The following is a 19,890-nucleotide window of genomic DNA, read 5'->3' as shown; positions in this document are numbered from 1 at the left end:
GACCAGCAGCAGTGACTTTGGACCACCATGATCTAACTTGAGCAGGTCAGGGGTCAGTCTGCTGACACTGAGTCACATGGACTGGGTGTGCGGTTAGTGGTCTGGCCGCTGCGTGACCGAAGGCATGGTTAATGTCCTCAGCCTCGCTCACGGCCGGCCCCCTGGCCAGCTGAACCACTTTGATTGTAAGTGAAGCAAAACAAGGCCAGGAAAGCTAAAAATAGCGGCTGCCTCTGTCTGTGTGACACTAAGGCCTGACCCGGGGGTGACAGGGTCTGGTTTGGAATATTCTAATGGGCTTTTTTCTTCCTAAAACCACACGTACACACTTCTCCACCGCCCTCTGCGCCGCGGCCTCTACCCGACTCATGTTGACAGTTCCAGAAACGTGTGTGTGTGTGTGTGCGGTTTGTGTGTGCGGTGTGTATTTTGAGATCACGTTAGGGAGAAATTTGAGCGTTTCTATATTGGAAGTGCGCATGAACGTAAATAATCAGCGTGTTATTTTTGGACTCAGCTCTTCGTTTTTCCGTTACGCGCCAGTGGAAGATTGGAACGGCTGGGTGAGCTTAGATGGCCTGATCTTTTCTGCTTTGACAGTCCACTGCTCACGAATTAGATCCTGAGAGATTACACCAAATGGACAAAAGTAAGGGGACACCTGTTTATTTAAAATTAATGCTATTTAAGCAATAGAACAGCAAAGGTAGTGTGTTATCGCAAAAAGAAACATCACAGCTGTGATTTGGTCGTAATATCTAATTAAGCAATAGAACACGAGAGGTAGTGTGTTATCACGAATAACATCATTACACACGACCTCTTGTGTTCTATTGCTTTTATACAACAGTTTATTTTTACAAAATGAATAAAGAAAATAAATCAAAGAACTTTAAGAAATTCAGAATGAATATGCTTTAATATGGACTGTGCCTTCTGCCAAAAAGTAGTTCCAACACAACTTAATTACAAAATGGTGTATGGTTCAGGCAGACTAACACCATGAAAGTTAGCTTGAAATCAAAATTGGGAATAAGTGAAGATGGTAACGTTAGGAGCGTGAAATAACACTAATACTCTCCTCTCCTGCACCGTGGAGTCGTCTTCAGGTGAACGCTGCACATTTTTTGAGCATTTCTGCTTGTTTTGCTGGGTGGTGTTGGTTTTAGCTAGCCAGCTGGACTGTGGTTAGGTTAGCGTAGCTTGCTTTAGCTCAGTATTAACTTAGTTTAGCCTAGCCTGGCTGGTTGAATTATCGTTCTGGCTGTCAGACGGCATTAGCCGAGCGATTTTCTTTCCCTTTTTTCCACATAAGACGAGTCAGCGCTGCGAGCGCTAGCCTGTGCTAAGCTAACGCTGCTGTTGGTGCCAGTGGAGGCGATGATTCAAAACTGTACTGTGTTTATAAATACGCCGTTACTTGGCAACGCTTCGGCGGAGTGATACAAGTTTAGTGTGAGAAGGCTGTGAAGTTATCACGAATATCATCACGCCTAGAACATCTCTCAACCAATCAGATTGTGAGGTCGGAACTAACTGTTGTATAATATCTAATATCTAAAATATTAGCTATAAGCTGACTCCACTGTAGCTAAGACACCTGTGGAATTATAGTAAACCAGTATATCTGTGATAATGCGTAATAACCTATGACCTGTTTTATTGCTTTTATACAACAGTTTTTTTTTAACAAAATGAATACAGAAAATAAAAGACCCTCAAAAAATTTACCAAAAATATGCTTTAATACAAACTGTGCCTTCTGCCAAAAAGTATTCCAAAACAAGTGAACTGTAACAGAACTGTGACTACAAAACGTCGGATAATTCATGATAACACACGGCCTTGAGTGTTTTATTGCTTTTATGCAATATTTTTTTTTTTTAAATGAATAAAGAAAATAAAAGACCCGCAAAAAAATGTATCAAGTATATGCTTTAAAACTAACTGTATTTGCCTTCCACCAAAAAGTAGTTCCACAACAAGTGAACTGTAACAGAACTGTAGCTACAAAACAGAGTCTGGTTTATACGTTAGCTTGAAATCAAAATCAAGAATTAACGGGGTTAGTAAACTTTAGGATCGTGAAATAACACTGAAAATCTCCTCTCCTGCTCTGTGGAGTCTTCTTTATGTGAAAGCTGCACGTTTGTGAGCATTTCTGCTTGTTTCCTGGGTGGTTTTGGTTAGCTAGCTGTGCCTGAAGGACTGTGGATAGGTTAGCATAGCTTGCTTTAGCTTAGCATTAGCTTAGCTTAGCCTAGCCTGGCTGGTTGGTTACTGTTCCAGCGATCAGAGTGTGGCCGAGGTGACTAATGCATTTTCTTTCTCTTTTTTCCACAAAAGACGAGCCAAAACTGTGGGAGAGCGTTCCTTGGCTAGGCGCTAGCCTGTGCTAAGCTAATGCTGCTGCTGCTGTTGCTCATAGAGGTGATGATACAAAAATGTCCTTCAGCATAACATTATGATCATGTATGACACTTTGTAATTTCTTTGTATACCTTATTATTACTATTCTCCTTTCACCCTGTTCTTCAATACTCAGAACCACAACAGAATAAAGGGAAAACCACAACAGAATAGCTCTTTTTATTATTATTATTATTTGGGTGGTGAGTCTTTATTATTCTCAGCACTGCAGTGGTTAGCACTGATTAGCATGGTGGTGGTGTATGAGGTGTTAGTGTGGGTTGTGCTGCTGGTACAGTGAGTGGATCAAAAACTGCAGCAGTGCTGCTGGAGTTTTTAAACACTGTGTTTAATCATCATTCACTGTCCTCCACTCTATAATAAACACTCCTACCTACAGCTGAAACACCTTGTAGATAAAGTAAAGTCAGAGACAGAAGATCTGAATCTGTTGCTGCACAGTTTACAGTGTTTGCCATTGTCATGTCCTTCAGCAGTGTTCACAGGATGCTGCACCTTGTGAATTTCTCAGTCCAGATGTGACACTGAGGTGTTTAAAACCTCCAGCAGCACTGCTGCTGTATTTGGATACACTACCATGCTAATCAGTGCTAATCACTGCAGTGCTGAGAATAATTAACCACCACCCAAATGATAATAATAAAATAATAGCTGCTCTGTGGTGGTGAAAGGAGGGTAATAATAAAATATTCAGAGAAACAGATCCAGAACTACATTGTCCTACACATAAAAAAAATAAGTACAGATTTGTACTTAAAAGAGTACAAAGCTTGTCGCTGGGGCTGTACCTTATATTGAGGAACAAAAAGAGTACCTTTCATTGAGTAACTCTTTTTTGTACCAGTAAAGATAATAAACATTCTACTGTATATATATATATATATATTTCTTTCTAATTTTTTTCCCATTTTTATTACCACTAGTAATGCCCCAACACACCAGGAGGGTGAAGACTAGCACATGCCTCCTCCGATACATGTGAAGCCAGCCACCACCTCTTTTTGAACTGCTGCTGATGCAGCACTGCCGAGTAGCATCACAGCGTGCTCAGTTCCGATACATCAGCTCACAGATGCCTTGTGTTGTGGACATCACCCTTTAGTGATGTGGGAAGAGAGCGCCATCTACCCACCCGGAGGGAGCAGGGCCAATTTTGCTCCCTCTGAGCGCCGGCAGCTTGATGGCAAACCTGATAAACATTCTAAACATTATCATAACCTGAATATGTGTTAAGATTTTGATAATGCAAAAATATTTATAATTAAAATATATATTGTTTATTTGTACAGGGATACAGAATTCATAATGTATCTTCCGGCTCGTTACAGTACAAATCTGTACTTCCTGCTGGTAGGAAAGACTTTATAATTTGGAGGGAAAACATCTGACCTGGTAAAAATTGATATTGTATTTCTGAGGGTACAATTATGAAAAGTTTACCTTTGAGTACTTGTTTTTTAGTGTGTGTATGACCAGTAAGGATGAAAATTTTGATAATAGTTGTAAAAAAAAAATAGAGGTGGTCATGATATTATGTTTTGATCAGAGTAAGCTTTTCATAGGATTAATAAATGGGGGAAAGTTCCAAGGGGTGTATAAGGAAGCTCTGTATAAGGAAAAACGCCTGTCAAACTGCACTGATAAAGCCTGAGCATGACAAGTGAGTGAATGAGGGGGCAGCCAGAGCTGGAATAAGCTCTCCAGGGGATAAGTACTGTGTGTGTGTGTGTGTGTGTGTGTGTGTTTGTGTGTTTATGGGAGAATAGAATATGATAATACACACCGTTTACCTGGAAGCAGTGCTGCATTATTCTAAATCAAAAGACGCTGGCAGCGTGGAGGCGTCACCCGCCCGACTCTTTAGCAGCAGAGCTATTTATAGCACGGGTTTATTTATAGCCTGTTTGTAAGGTCATCTGGGTTACGCTCTGCTGTGCCTGTTATCCCCCATAACTGGGGAATGCATGGGTAAAAGGGATTGTGGGTAATCCTCACAGCCTCCTTCAAAGTGCAACTATTTCGGAACTGTTTCAATTCGGCCGGGATTTTATCCCCCAGAAACGGGATGATTAATCTCTTTATTCTGAAAGGTTTTAAAACAGGAACATGGCTAAAAAACGTGAACCTGAATGAGGTTAATCTTCCCCTCTCTCTCTTTCTTTCTCTCTCTCTTTCTCTCTCTGTATTTTTAGGGAACAACAAACAAACAGAAACCCTTTTCTCTGTTTTTCTCACAATTTTATTCGAAGTAAAGCAGTAACACACTGCAAGCAGAGGTGAAACTAATCAAATGTCATGTAAATTACATGTTTATTGTTGGTCATATTAAAGACAACAGTGGTGAGAGGTGATGTAAAACTGGTCCCACAAACTAAACAACCCAGCTAACCCTGAATAAATCAACATTTACTTATAAACTTACTATAAACAGTCGCACCTACTGCTCTACACACTTTGATCAGGCTAAAATACCAATAAATACCAATTAAGCATACATTATGACTACCTTCATGCTTCTATACCCATTATTCATTATTTCAGCTCCACTCAGCATATACGTACAGGGGTTGGACGATGAAACTGAAACACCTGGTTTTAGACCACAATAATTTATTGTGGTGACGGACAGTTCTGGTGGAAACAGGAGAGTTGAGGTGCACATTGAATTCTGCGTGATTTGATCAGCCGTGGTTTTATGTTTTTTGGATACAATCCGGGTTAGCACCCGAACATCCCTTTCAGACAGCTTCCTCTTACAGCATCCACAGTTAATCCTGTTGGATGTGGTTGGTCCTTCTTGGTGGTATGCTGACATTACCCTGGATACCGTGGCTCTTGATGCATCACAAAGACTTGCTGTCTTGGTCACAGATGCTCCAGCAAGACGTGCACCAACAATTTGTCCTCTTTTGATCTCTGGTATGCCACCCATAATGTTATAGTGTGCATTGCAATATTTTGAGTAAAACTGTGCTCTTACCCTGCTAATTGAACCTTCACACTCTCATCTTACTGGTGCAATGTGCAATTAATGAAGATTGATCACCAGGCTGCTCCAATTTAGCCATGAATCCTCCCACACTAAAATGACAGGAGTTTCAGCTTCATTGTCCAACCCCTGTAGGACTTGTATCTGTATCTGTTTCCTCTACATATTATCCTCTGTTTACCCTGTTCTTCAATGCTTAATTGACCTTTACATGCTTTAATCATTTGTTGACTCTGAAACAATGAAAAAGAAAAAACATCAGAAGTATATCATGAGTATATGGTAAATAAATATTAATATATAAAGTAATTACTGGTGATAAATCCTAGCTCTGGCTGGCAATTGGTGTTAAATGTTGGTCTTTAAAGAGGACATACTAGTGCATCTCAAAAAAATGTGAACATCATTGAAAAGTAACTTTATTTCAGTAATTCAGTTCAAAATGTGAAACTCCTATATTATATACATGTATTACACAGAGTGTGATTTATTTTAAGTGCTTATTTGTTTTATTGTTAATGATTATGCCTTATAGCCGAAAAAAAAATTAACACAGTGGATTAACACCAGCAGATGATTAGCATGTCTCTCCAAACCATCACTGATCATCAGTAAATTTTACATTTCATTTGTAAATCAAGGGAGCAGAGTCTGGAGGAAGAGTGGAGAGACACACAGTCCAAACTGCTCGAGGTCTAGTGTGAAGTTTCCACCAATCAGTGATGGTTTGGAGAGACATGTCATCTGCTGGTGTTGATCCACTGTGTTTTATTATCAAGTCTAAAGTCAGTGCAGTTTTGTTTTCCCACAAAATCTTACAGCACTTCATGCTTCCCTCTGCTACTGACAACTTTAATGGAGATGCAGATTTCATTTTCCAGCAGGACTTGGCACACTGCCCACACTGACAAAAGTACCAATTGGTCTTATATAATATTCTAATTTTCTGAGACACTGATTTTTGGGTTTTCATTGGCTGTAAACCATAATCATCAACAATAAAATAAATAAACGCTTAAAGTAAATCACTCTGTGTTTAATACATCTACATAATATATGAATTTCACATTTTGAACTTAACTACTGAATTAAAAAAATTTGAATCTCTCACATAAAGAGATCTCACCTGCTCTATTCCTACCAATTTCAGTGCCTTGTCACTTTTATGCAAATAAGCTGGTGCTGGCCATGCCTCATGTTTACGCTGAGTGTTTAGCATGTGTTATAGTGTTAGCTTGTGCTAAAAAGCAAAACATGAACAAGCTAGTTCATACTTAACTGTGATAGAAACACAAAATACATTATTTGAAAGTACTTATATCTCCATTATCTGCTGACTTGCCACATATAGTAGGTACAGATCCCTCCCTCAGACAAAGTCTGCTGGCTTATCCTGCTGTGTACTGTCTGAGGTTCTCAACCAGCAGACTGAAATGACGTTTCTTCAACTAATCTATTAAGTGGGGCTCTGGTGGGGGGTTGAAAGATGAGGGGTGGTGGGTGTCAGTGTGGTTCTGTGCTGGTTTCCTTATAGTGATGTCACAATAAGGGAACATCCAAAAAATGCTCATAGAACCATATGATTATTGCATTTGAAGTGTTTACAGAGGCAGTTGAGACCCAAGTGGAAACACAAAAGCATGTAGAGAGTGAATTTCGCATAATATTTCCCCTTTATGGATCAGGGCTGTTAAAAAAACGTGTCTGATCATCCAGGTTAAAAAAATCTACACTGGTAAACCTGCCTCATTTCCCTCCTCACTCACTTCATTCTCATGCGATTCACCAGTTTGAGATCTGTGTGAGAAAACTCTAAAGTGTGCTATGCTGGTGAGACTGGGAAACACTGGTGCTGTACTGGAGGAAGGCTGTGGTGTTAATGGGTGCAGTGAACAGACAGGTGTGGAAGACGTGGTGTTATTAATACACAGTGAAAGTGAGAAAAGCATGAATGACTCATTCGCTACAGTGACATCCTGAGAGGAACTCGCTCCTGATTGGCTTTCCCGGGCGGAGGAGGGTTCTGATAGGAGAGTCTTACAAAGATGACTATCAGTATGATCCCTGCGAACAGAAGAACAAAGGGTGTCACCTCACAAACAGATCATAGCATGAGTTTTCCATTCTGATGCCTCTTTATTTCATTTTTAATATCTATATTTATTGGTTCCTGGACTTCCTATAAATCCTGTATTCATAATCATAATACATTATGAATGCGTTTATAATGAATTAATGACATACATAATACCTTATAATAGTTGTTTTAAGCTTGTGCACCATTGCTAAAAAGAAAATCCACGTCAACATGCACTGGTCTTAATAAATGTTTATTTACACAGGGGTTGGACAATGAAACTGAAACACCTGGTTTTAGACCACAATAATTTATTGTGTTGACGGACAGTTCTGGTGGAAACAGGAGAGTTGAGGTGCACATTGAATTCTGCCGTGATTTGATCAGCCGTGGTTTTATGTTTTTTGGATACAATCCGGGTTAGCACCCGAACATCCCTTTCAGACAGCTTCCTCTTACAGTGTCCACAGTTAATCCTGTTGGATGTGTTTGGTCCTTCTTGGTGGTATGCTGATATTACCCTGGATACCGTGGCTCTTGATACATCACAAAGACTTGCTGTCTTGGTCACAGATGCTCCAGCAAGACGTGCACCAACAATTTGTCCTCTTTTGATCTCTGGTATGTCACCCATAATGTTGTGTGCATTGCGATATTTTGAGCAGAACTGTGCTCTTACCCTGCTAACTGAACCTTCACACTCTGCTCTTACTTGTGCAAAGTGCGATTAATGAAGATTGGCCACCAGGCTGCTCCAATTTAGCCATGAAACCTCCCACACTAAAATGACAGATGTTTCAGTTTCATTGTCCAACCCCTGTACTTTTGCAATCCACTGTATGTAGAGAGTGGAGCTATTTCACACTCAGCAGCATGCTTACCTATGACTCCCAGTGTTCCCAGCAGGACGCCCAGTGTGGACTGGATTGTAGGCATCCCTGCAAGCTGCTTGGCAGGGATCCGGCAGTTCCCCCTCACGTTACACGTGCAGACAGTGACTGTGGGGAGAGAGAGAAAGAAAGAGAGAGAGAGAGAGAGAGAGAGAGAGAGAGAGAGAGAGAGAGAGAAAGAGAGAGATCAGCCCAGCAAACACAAGAAGAGCAGCAGTGTGGAATAAACACAGGAGTAAACAGGGTCAGGCTGATCTCAGCACGCTCCCACGACTACTGGGAAATCAATGATCAGACTGACGCACCTGAGACTGAAGTGGCATTCTTAAGCACACTCTTACAAACAGACACACACACACAAAAATAATACAACAAAAAAATATAATAGATTTTTATCCGTGAGAATACAGTATAGGGATGATATACACTGACTGGCCAAAAAAAATCTCCACCTGGATGTAAGTAAATAAATGATGTGGGGATGATTCAGTAGTTGGTCTGCAGGTTTAGGTTCAGCAACAGTATGTGCTGAAAGAATGAGGTCAGCTGACTACCTGAATATACTGATTATAGACCAGGTTATTCCATCAATTGATTTTTTTCTTCTCTGATGAACACGGCCATATTCCAAGATAAACAATATCAGGATTCATGGTGCTGAAATAGTGAAAGGGTTCAGGGAGCATGAGATCATCATTTTCACACATGGATTGAGAGAGAGAGTTCACCACAGAGTCCAGATCTTAACCTCATTGAGAATCTTTGGGATGTGCTGGATGGAGAAGAGCTGCTTTGTGCAGTGGTCAGACTCTACCATCATCAATGCTGCTGCAAGATCTTGGTAAAAAAAAATTTATGAAACACTGGATTGAAATAAATCTTGTGACATTGCAAAAGCTTGCAATGCCAAAGTGAATGTGTAAAGCTGCAATTAAAGCTAAAGGAGATCCAACCAAATATTAGAGTCTGTCACCTTTTTGTTTGGATGCTATTTTTTTTGACCAGGCATTGTATAAGAGTGATTATAACATTAGAGTAAAAGGATAAGAAGTTTATTGAGGGGAAACTGAGAAAAGGAGACTTTAGTTTAGACCCTGTTGGTCTTCCCTAGCCTGGATATAAGATGAGATACAGTTGGGTATGGAGGTTACTCTACATGGCTGCTGGCCACTGATGAATCTGTTTGAAGACACTCAATCATGGTTTTGTCCTGTTCTCACCTTAATAACTCAAGAATGGCTCAACATATAAGCATAAACTATGTATACGGCTAGAAAGAGCCAGAAAGAAATCCTACCATTTCTAAAAACTGCAGCATCATCACTCTCCGATGAGGATCTGGGATTAATCAATTGTGAACAAACCATCAATAATAAACTCTCCTTCAAAGTTTCTTACAAAGTAACTGCCTGTGACTCATTTATTGCTTTATTTATCTATGTTTGGTTTCAGTAAAAAACACATGTTCTAAAGTACAATCCAGTGTCTGAGGTGAGCTATCTCTGTTTTCCCTGCTGCTGGGTGTATCCTGTGATCACTGCATGGCCACCGCATGCTTTTGTAAGCAATGTTTTGAATCATTGAACTGAGTTTTGTGATCCGAATCATTTATGAGTCGACTCGTTAGCCACAGCAACTTGCAAGTTCCTCCAAGGGTCCAAACATCATACAGATCACATGATCATTTAATTTCACATAATTTCAGCAGATTTAATGTTTAAATGTCTCCCAGCTTTTAAACGCATTATTTTCTTTTTTTTCTCAGGTTTTCAGTAATCGAGTGAATCAAAACACTGAACTATGACTCACCTATGAAACACTGCACTCACTACACTACACATCCACACATGGCCCACAATACCCATATAAATATAAACAGCACATAACATAATAAAGAATAAGACATTTTTACATTTTATGTCAAATATTGTAAATTATGTATTATACATACGGGGTTGGACAATGAAACTGAAACACCTGTCATTTTAGTGTGAGAGGATTCATGGCTAAATTGAAGCAGCCTGGTGGCCAATCTTCATTAATTGCACATTGCAGCAGTAAGTAATATTGCAATGCACACAACATTATGGGTGACATCCCAGAGTTCAAAAGAGGACAAATTGTCGTGAACATCTTGCTGGTGCATCTTTGACCAAGACAGCAAGTGCTTGTGATGTATCAAGAGCCACGGTATCCAGGGTAATGTCAGCATACCACCAAGAAGCACCAACCACATCCAACAGGATTAACTGTGGACGCTGTAAGAGGAAGCTGTTTGAAAGGGATGTTCGGGTGCTAACCCGGATTGTATCCAAAAAACATAAAACCACGGCTGATCAAATCACGGCAGAATTCAATGTGCACCTCAACTCTCCTGTTTCCACCAGAACTGTCTGTCAGGACAATCAATTATTGTGGTCTTAAACCAGGTGTGTAAGTTTTATTGTCTAAGCCCTGTATATTGAGCAATCTATTCATTTTGATTAGATTTCTTTTTTGTGAACTGTTTTATAGTTCTTACAAAACATGGGAAAAAATAATGCATGGATATTTGATAATGATAATTAATGAAAAATTAAAATTAATACCCACATTTTTCTAATATTTACAGGTGAAATCAAGATATATTGGAGTATCATAATATCTCCTGAAAATAAAATTACATCACTGTTGAATGCATTGCTCCCTAGATCATCACACCAGCAGTTTATAGGTGCAGTGTGTCTCTTTACAAGCAAAAATAGGATTCCAACAAGGCCTCCATACATGAACACGGCTCTCCAGATTTCTTGCTTATATAACCACTGCTCCTAACAGCTTGGTCAGATCAACACAGATGGCAACAATTTGTTGGAACAACCATTCTGCTTCTCTCAATCTGATGATGCACCCTCTCAATAACGATCAACCAGCAGTCAAAGGTGCATTATGTAGGACCTGAGAGCGAGCGTGTGAAATGGCTATGGCAGTCCAATTTTAAAACACCACAGAGCGTAGTCTGCTCCGACCACCCCTCCCCAGCTACGAAAGTTACTCGGGTTGCCAAATTCAGCAGGCTGAATCTACACAATCTACATAAAGTTAAGACTAGGAGAGGCAGAGAATTTAGATTACGAGTGAGAGGAGAAATACAGCAATTATAAACTCTTCTATCACCCAGGAGCCACGTGTTCGGCGAAGGAGCCCCGTGTTTGGCGAAGGAGCCCCACCCTCGGCGAGGCTATGCCCCACACCCGGCGAGTGAGTCCCGCGCTTGGCGAGGGAGCCCTGCGCTTGGCGAGGCTATGCCCCGCGTGAGAGACTGCTCGTCCCTAGTAAGCACATCTAGTGGTGGTGATAAAGTACCTGACTGTATTAGCTAGCCAGTTAGCTTACCTGTTCAGGAGAAAAGTAGCAGCTCTGGGTCAGTCTTGTAGTTTATTTTAGCTCTAAGTCTCCAACTTTCAAACTCACTGCCAATATTTACTCTTGTTATGTTCCTGCTTCAGTCACTGAGCTTTTTTGAGACATGCTGAGGCTTTTTAAGCTGTGTAGCAGCTGAGGTTTAACTGAACCAGCTCTGCCAGCTAAGCTGCTTTGCTGCAGCAACGATCGCTGTAGTGTAAGTTAGTGTTACGGCTGGCAACCTCGGTGGGTGGAGTTAGTGTTGGGGAACAAGCAGCAGGCGGAGTCAGAGGACAAAACAAACACAAAACCCGGGACGGCCTGCACATTTAAAATAGGAACGTACTGCTGAATCCCTGCTGACAAGAGCTGCCAGTGCTTTCACTCAACATGTTTCCTTAATATCTGATGATACATCCTGATCATTTTATCATTTACTACTGAAAATTAGTTACATAGTGGTCCTTTAATGATGTCTCATCAGGAGGTACACTATCCAAAAATGAGCTCCTGAGATCGTTTTTATAAGGAATCGCTTTTGAGCCCTCTTGTACCAAGACCTGTACTCTGTAATCATGTGCATATCTGTCTGAGACATAACTGTATGCCAATTTTGGCAGCACTCTGACATGTCTATCTGTGTACATAATGTTTATCTTCCAATGAGTGTATATTATGATGTGTCCCATTTGTATTATGTAAATGAAGGCACTTACAGATAATAGTAATGTCTCACACGCAGACACAGGACCCCAGACACATACATCCACCCATTAATGCCATCTTTATCCAATTGAGCAAGCAAGTATGCAGATTATGATTAAACCAAGCAATTAACAGTAATTGTCTAAGCTAATGTCTTTGTCCCCAGTGGCCTCGCTGCCTGCGTACTGAACCAGTAAATATTAGCATTACATGAATTTTAACATGCCAGAGACTCTTCCTCCGCCTCTCTCACACACACACACACACACACACACAAACACACACACACACTCAGCGCAGCCTGTGCAGTGAGCAGAATGAGGTGGGCAGAAAGCACCTGGTGCACTAAACCAGACACAACACACTGTTATAAATAACACTGCTTCCTGTGATCCTGTGTGAAAATGCTAAACATTACATCAACCATTACTTTTATTTGATTGAAGACAGTATGAACCCAAGATATTTGTTAACGTTTAAAGTGTTAACGCACACAATGAATTTGGAATCAATAACACGTTACTATTTTTTAACTCAAGTTAATTACGCCACCAAGTTTGACCCCAACTTCCATCATAATCTGCCCCATCCGCGGCCAACACGCAGATTTTTTTTATGTCTAAACAACTGAAAAGCCCCAACACGAACAACACAATGCCAAAGCTACATCCCCTAGTGTGCGATGCCCATTTGTAAAGCTTCGGAGCTGATCTCAGTTCAGACTTCCAGCTCCGACCCAGATAGAGAGCTTTGGGGCAGGTGAAACATGAAGCACATGGAGCAGATAGGACATTTGGACTCACTCTGGCGGTTTTAGACTTACTTATTTATTAATTCATACATGATTTAATGCAGCACCAAAACACATTTGTGACATTACTTACAGAAAAAATAAAATAAAATAAAAGGAAGGATCTAGGTCCAGTGGTCTCTGTGTTACAGCACAACACACGCTGGTTCTCTACGCTCTCAGCGTAGCTACACACGTACCCTGCGCACTTAGCGTATGGAGCTTTTAAAGGGACAGTGTACACATTACTGAATACTGGCTGTTACCTAGTCCATTTAAATGGCCATCCCCCCATTGTAAGCATGTGTGCAATACCAAACACTTCTTGAGATTTTTATATTTAACAAGCTAAGATGTTTATAATAAAGTAAAAAAAGTTTCCTCTATTTAATTTATCCTGCATTTATTCCTTTATTCCAGTGCCCCACGATGGCTTTATCTTCCTTCAAACAAACATAAGTATATACTAGTATTTTAATTGACAATAAATAATATAAATATAATTGCATTTTACATTTATAAAAATATATTTTTTATTTACATTTAAATATCCAATGTAAAAAGCTGCATCTTAAGAAGAACAAGTGCGATCAATCGCAGTTAATCTCAGAATATTGTCATGATTATGGGATTATTTTTTTAATAGATTGACACTACTCATTTTTAAACGCTTTGTCACTTGGTATCCTCAGTGCCAAAACATGTTTTACAGTAAGTACTGTGAGAAGAAATAGTAACACAGTGGTAAATGATTTAATGTTCCTGTGTATTCTGTAATGAATGTACAGTACTCCAGTCAAGAGTTCGGACACAACTTCTCATTCAGTGTTTTTATTTTTTCATACAGGGTAAGGCTGGTAACTCAGAGGAAAATCTTGCTCCTCCTTTCCTGGGGCGGTCCTGATAAGAGCCAGTTTCATCATAACATTTTTGATGTTTTCCTGCACTTGAGGATACTTTCAAAGTTCTTAATTTTTTTAGATTGACTGACCTTAAGTCTTTACTTAGTCGAGTAGTTGTTGCTTCTCATAACCTGGAATAGAACATTAATCAGATATTCACTATTCACTGTATACCTGTAACTCTACCTCTTCACTACTTTACAACTGATGCTCTCAAACACTTTATTAAGAGACAAGAAATTCAAGTAATTAACTCTTGATGAGTTCAGCACAGCTGTTAACTGAAAGCCTGAATTCCAGGTGATTCTACCTCATAAAGCTGACTGAGAAAATCCAGCCAAGATGTGCAAAACTGTCTAATCTATGCAAGAGTGTCCAAACTTTTGACTAGTACTGTATTTTTATAAAGAAAATGAAGTTAATAAGTTCACAGTGTCTTTAATCAAATAGATGTCTAATTAAATGTAATTTCCCACCTCACTCTTCTCAGCTGAGCTGAATGAGATGAATCATTTGTGTTAGAATAGAGAAAAATCACTTAAGACGTGTAAAACATGAGGAGTTTTACTGAACTAAATCATTCATTAGGACGTGAGCAGCTGTTCTGTACACTGTGTTCGTTTACTGTGTGATTCAGGATGTACTGCTGCTTCTGCTTTGAATGTTAATGAAATGATGATTCTCAGTTGCTCATTTTTAAAACTCAACATCTCACCTGCATTTAAGCGTAACCCAATATCATTTAATGGATGAGTTCACGGCTACATGTGCAGCGCACCTCTAATAAATCTAATGGACGAGGCTGGGGTGTTTAAAATAGCATCACGTGTCCTAATAAATCGATATGATTCATCCCACACATTCAGTAACCTGCAGTGAATGTCACAGCCTCCAATTAAATGGCTACTGTTACATCACCCAGATGAGCAATCCAGCACAAACAGGAAACAGCAAATTAACCCTGTCCATTCTCTGTAGAAAGCTTCCTATGTGCTTATGCACTCAAAATGCTTTAAACAAACGTAATTTAATCACGGACATGTACATTCCATGTAATTGAATTGTGGTTTCTCATGAAAATATACTTTTGGAACTACACAAAACCTTTATGTAAGAAGAAAAACATAACTAATGCAACTTGTGCATTAGCGCATGAGTTTTTTTTTTTTTAACATTCAGCCATCTGCCACATTTAGCTGCAGAATAAGTCGTAACTTGCTCTTACAGCCTACAACACTGAGGTCAGAAACTACATAATATACGTTTATCTACAGTTGCACACATAGGGGTAGGTAGGCTGGCTGGATAGACTCACTGTTAAAAGATGGATAGACACACTGTCTTTCTACACCTGGAGCTATTTATTGTTTAAATAATTAATGTATCACAACAAGAAAACACCCCTGGTGAGAACAAATATACTTGATTGTACTTAAAACATATTAAGAAATGTCTAAGTATGCTGAAAATAATGCTGTAAGATTTATTTACTTTTTAAAAAGTACAATGTAGTGTATTTTAAAAAATAGACGACTAAGAAGTACACTTTTAGTTTAACGTAATTTAATATACTTATATACTTTTAATATACTTCTAGTACAATGTATTATGTAACTTTTTAGAAGGTAAATTAAATTACTACGTTTATAAAATTTTATGTAAATTTGTAACACGCTAAAAAAATTGTAGTACAGTATATTAAAATATATTTTTATACCCAATGACGTATACTACAAGTGTGCTACTTACAAAAGACAGGAACAAGAAGCATATTTGTGCTCTAATGTAAATAGAACACATATATTTAACATCAATTCTTAGTATTTCTAATATACTCAGTGTATAATAAATAGTGATACAGTTGTAATACTCATTAAATGTATATATAATCCTCTTCCACGCCACAATATATATATATATATATATATATATATATATATATATATATATATATATATATATATATATTGTGGCGTGGAAGAGGAAGGAAGACCCGTGAGACTCATGCTGAATGCTCAACAGCTCCTTTATTGAACCGGCTTGCCACTCACTTACAGTCTTTAACAAGACTAGGAGAGCTAAAACCATTTTCCCTCAGAGCTCAAACAGCCCAAAGGCCACCAACCCAGCTGTGTGTCTCCCAGATGGCAGATCCAGAGTGGTGCCCACCCTCTCTGCATAACCCCTCCCAAGGAAGATGCCCCACCCCTGTCATCCTCGCACACAGGAGAACAGAACCCTGCCTACAGGCAGCCACACACACAACCCAGAGCCGCCACATAGCCCCCCTCCCAAGGGTCAGCCGTCCCGGCGACCCCACCAACCCAACACAAACCCCGTGAACAACCGAACATTTTTTTTTTTTTTTTTTTTTTTTTTTTTACAATCAGTCGCAAACAAAGTCATTAAGGCGGGCTCCGAAGAGCCAGAGTTCAGGTCAGGCACGAGTGCAAGGCCGGCAGGCTCCGCACCACCGTCCACAGTGTCCGACAGTCTCGCCCTATAGGGGGCCAGCCTATCACGGTGCACAATCATAGTGCGTCTGCCCCACCGGATCTTATACACCACCTCCCCCAGCCTGGACAGCACCAAGCACGGACCCACCCAGGCCGACTGGAGCTTCGGGCACAGTCCCTTCTTCCGTTGAGGGTTATATAGCCAAACCCTCGCCCCCACCGCCAACGGGTCCCCAAAGCAGCGCATGTCGTACGCACGCTTCTGCTTCTGTCCGGCAGCAGACTGGTTGGAGCGCGCTAGATGGTGTGCTAATTCCAGCGAAGACATAAGGTCCGAGACAAAAGTCAGGAGGCGCCCGTCAGGAGGCGCCCCAAAAGCCAGGGAGACCGGCGTCCTCAGTTCGCGCCCGAACATAAGCAGAGCCGGCGTGAATCCAGTCGTCTCCTGCACAGCGGAGCGACAGGCCAGCAGCACTACCGGCAGGTGCCTGTCCCAGTCACGCTGGTTCTTGTCCGACACCATGGCCAACTGCGCCGCCAGCGTGCGGTTAAAACGTTCCACCAGTCCGTCACTCTGCAGATGAAGGGGCGTCGTCCTGGTCTTATGGATTCCCAGGATGCGGCAGACCTCCGCCATGACCTCCGACTCGAAATTTCTCCCCTGGTCGCTGTGCAGTTCTTCCGGAACCCCGAATCTGCAAAAGGCTTAGTCAGAGCATGAAGCGGCGCTGCCACGTCCGCGAACCCCCTAATAAACCGCCTGTAATACGAGGCGAGCCCCACGAAGCTGCGAACCATTTTTGCGTCTCGCGGTGTGGGCCAGTCACGGACCGCCTCCGTCTTTTTGGGATCGGTTTCCACGCCAGCACCGCTCACTACGTGGCCCAGGAAGCTCACGCGCTGCCTTAGCAGATTACACTTTGCCGGATTGAGCTTCAGGTTAGCCGCCTGAATCGCGCCGAGCACCATTTCAAGGTGAGACAGTGCGGAGTCGAAGTCGGTTCGGTGCGCCAAGACATCATCCAAATAAACGACGCAGCACGACCGCGGAACCCCGTATAAAACACGCTCCATAAGACGCTATCGGATCTACAGTCAACCCCGCATCCAGCGGACCCTCTACCGTATCACGCACCGAATCACACACATTCCCTCCCACCAGTTCACTTACCCCTAACTCGTCGCGTATCTCTACGGGGAGTCCAGTCACCAGCACCGAGCCCCGTGCACAGTCAATGATAGCTCCGACGCGTGAGAGCAGGTCCTTGCCCAGAATGCACGGGTCGTTGATTCGTCCTACCCAGAACTGTTGTTGAAAGGGCCCCTTGCCGACATCAATCGTCAACTCTGTTAATCCTAGGAGACCTATAGGATCCCCGGTGACTGAAGAGAGAGCGATGCGCTGGCTGTTGTCAGTCACAAACTCGGCCGCTACCTCCGTCGCTAGCTCGGGCCGTATCAGTGAGACTGACGAGCCCGTGTCCACCAGCGCGTTCACCGTCACTCCATTCAATGTGCATTTCAGGAAATAGCCGCTGAGTCCGGCAGTTCCGGAATCAGATCCCGAGGGTAAGCATAGCGTTCCTGGGGCCACCGTAACCCTCACTGGGTGGTCCCGGCTCCATTTCCCGGCCGGCTGCAGTGCGCTCGCTTGTGCCCACGCCCCCCGCAGTGCCAGCACTCCAGTAGGGCATCAGACCGGCTCCGACCACACCTCTGCGAATCACGGGCAACCGGCGACGTCCCCCACGGTCCAGGATGGCTTGAGAGGATGAGTTCGTTGTAGGGGGTAAGGCGGGGTTGAGCCGTCAAGCCCGCCATCCCGGAGGCTTGCGTCGCCATCATCGCGCCGTCCGTTCCGCGAGTCGGCGCCGCTGTCCTTGCGCCATCTGCTCCGTGAGCCAGCGCCGCCGTCCTCGCGCCATCCACTCTGGGAGTCAGTGCCGCCGTCCTCGCGCCATCCGCTCTGGGAGCCAGCGCTGCCGTGCTCGCGTCGTCCTCTCCCCGGCCATGACCTCCGAACAGCCCGCTGGCGCCGTCAGGTCCGAGTCCACTCCGCTGGAGAGCCTTGCCTCTAGTCCGTTGGTCCGCTGTCTTCCTCCTCAGCCGTTCGATTTCCCCTGCCAGCAGCTCAATATCTTCTAGCAGGGTCACTTCTGGCGTGGAAGAGGAAGGAAGACCCGTGAGACTCATGCTGAATGCTCAACAGCTCCTTTATTGAACCGGCTTGCCACTCACTTACAGTCTTTAACAAGACTAGGAGAGCTAAACCATAAACCACAGAGCTAAATAGCCCAAAGGCCTTCCACATCGTTTAGTTACATTTCCAGTAGGGATGCACCGATAGCTACCTTATTCCTTACCGATACCGATACCAGCTTTTCTGGTATCGGCCGATACCGAGTACCGATACTAACTGTCTTATCCTGAATAAGATATAATAACCTGATTGACTGCTCTGCAGTTTCCGCCTTTTTTTGTAAAGATCTGCAGAGATGATTGGCTGCAGTATATAATGATTGACGAGGAGCTCCTGTTGTTGATTTAAATTATTCAACTTAACATGTAATAATCAAAGTATGGTAAAAAACAGAAAAATCATTGGACGCTTTTCAGATTTTCTAAATTAATTTTTTATTACAAGATATATGTGCAGTGTTCCTTTAATACAGGGGCGTCCAAACTTTTTTTGTTGGGGGCCAGAAGGAGAAATATATTTGAAGTCACGGGCCACAGACTCTGTAATAAAACAAATAATGAAATATACCACTTTAAATAATACATTTTCCTGATTATTTCATTTACACATCATTTTACTTGACTTACTATCTTTATCTTTGACAGTGTTGTGTAAACTAAGATTTTTCAAATTAATGTTTCATTTCATGATGTCTCTTAATATTAAACTCCTTAATTACGGCAACTTTTATACTCTTTGGCCCGTTTTTCTGCGCTAGATATGTGCACTCTCTCCGATTTTAGACTCTTTGGCCTGGTTTTCTGTGCTAGAAATGCGCACTCTCTCCACTTTTAGACTCTTTGCTCTGGTTTTCTGCGCTAGAAATGCGCACTCTCTCCACTTTTAGACTTTTTGGCCCATTTTTCTGCGATAGAAATGCGCACTCTCTCCGCTTTTAGACTCTTTGCTCTGTTTTTCTGCGCTAGAACTGTGCACTCTCTCCGCTTTCAGACTCTTTGGCCTGTTTTTCTGCGCTAGAAATGCACACTCTCTCCACTTTTAGACTTTTTGGCCCATTTTTCGGCACT

General features: G+C 41.9%; 1 protein-coding gene and 1 long non-coding RNA gene across 2 annotated transcripts in view; one reads left to right on the top strand and one right to left on the bottom strand.

Annotated features, from left to right (window-relative positions):
• The first annotated feature begins 364 nt into the window (after positions 1-364).
• LOC125787187 (uncharacterized) lies at positions 365-4,683 on the top strand. Its single transcript, XR_007429121.1, has 3 exons — positions 365-649; positions 2,347-2,430; positions 3,354-4,683. It is a non-coding gene; the product is annotated as an uncharacterized LOC125787187 (long non-coding RNA).
• A 40-nt stretch (positions 4,684-4,723) lies between these two features.
• cdh16 (cadherin 16, KSP-cadherin) overlaps positions 4,724-19,890 on the bottom strand; it is a 136,622-nt gene continuing 121,455 nt past the window's right edge. Inside the window, exons 16-17 of the mRNA XM_022665170.2 lie at positions 8,378-8,494; positions 4,724-7,483 (exon numbers count right to left, since the gene is read on the bottom strand). Coding sequence (XP_022520891.2) covers positions 7,383-7,483; positions 8,378-8,494 — 218 coding nt within the window. The 3' untranslated portion in view covers positions 4,724-7,382. The remainder of the gene's footprint in view (positions 7,484-8,377; positions 8,495-19,890) is intronic.

The sequence above is a fragment of the Astyanax mexicanus genome, chromosome 23 (assembly GCF_023375975.1).
Source record: "Astyanax mexicanus isolate ESR-SI-001 chromosome 23, AstMex3_surface, whole genome shotgun sequence".
Classification (NCBI taxonomy): Eukaryota; Metazoa; Chordata; class Actinopteri; order Characiformes; family Acestrorhamphidae; genus Astyanax; species Astyanax mexicanus.
This window is presented reverse-complemented; position numbering and strand designations above follow the sequence as displayed.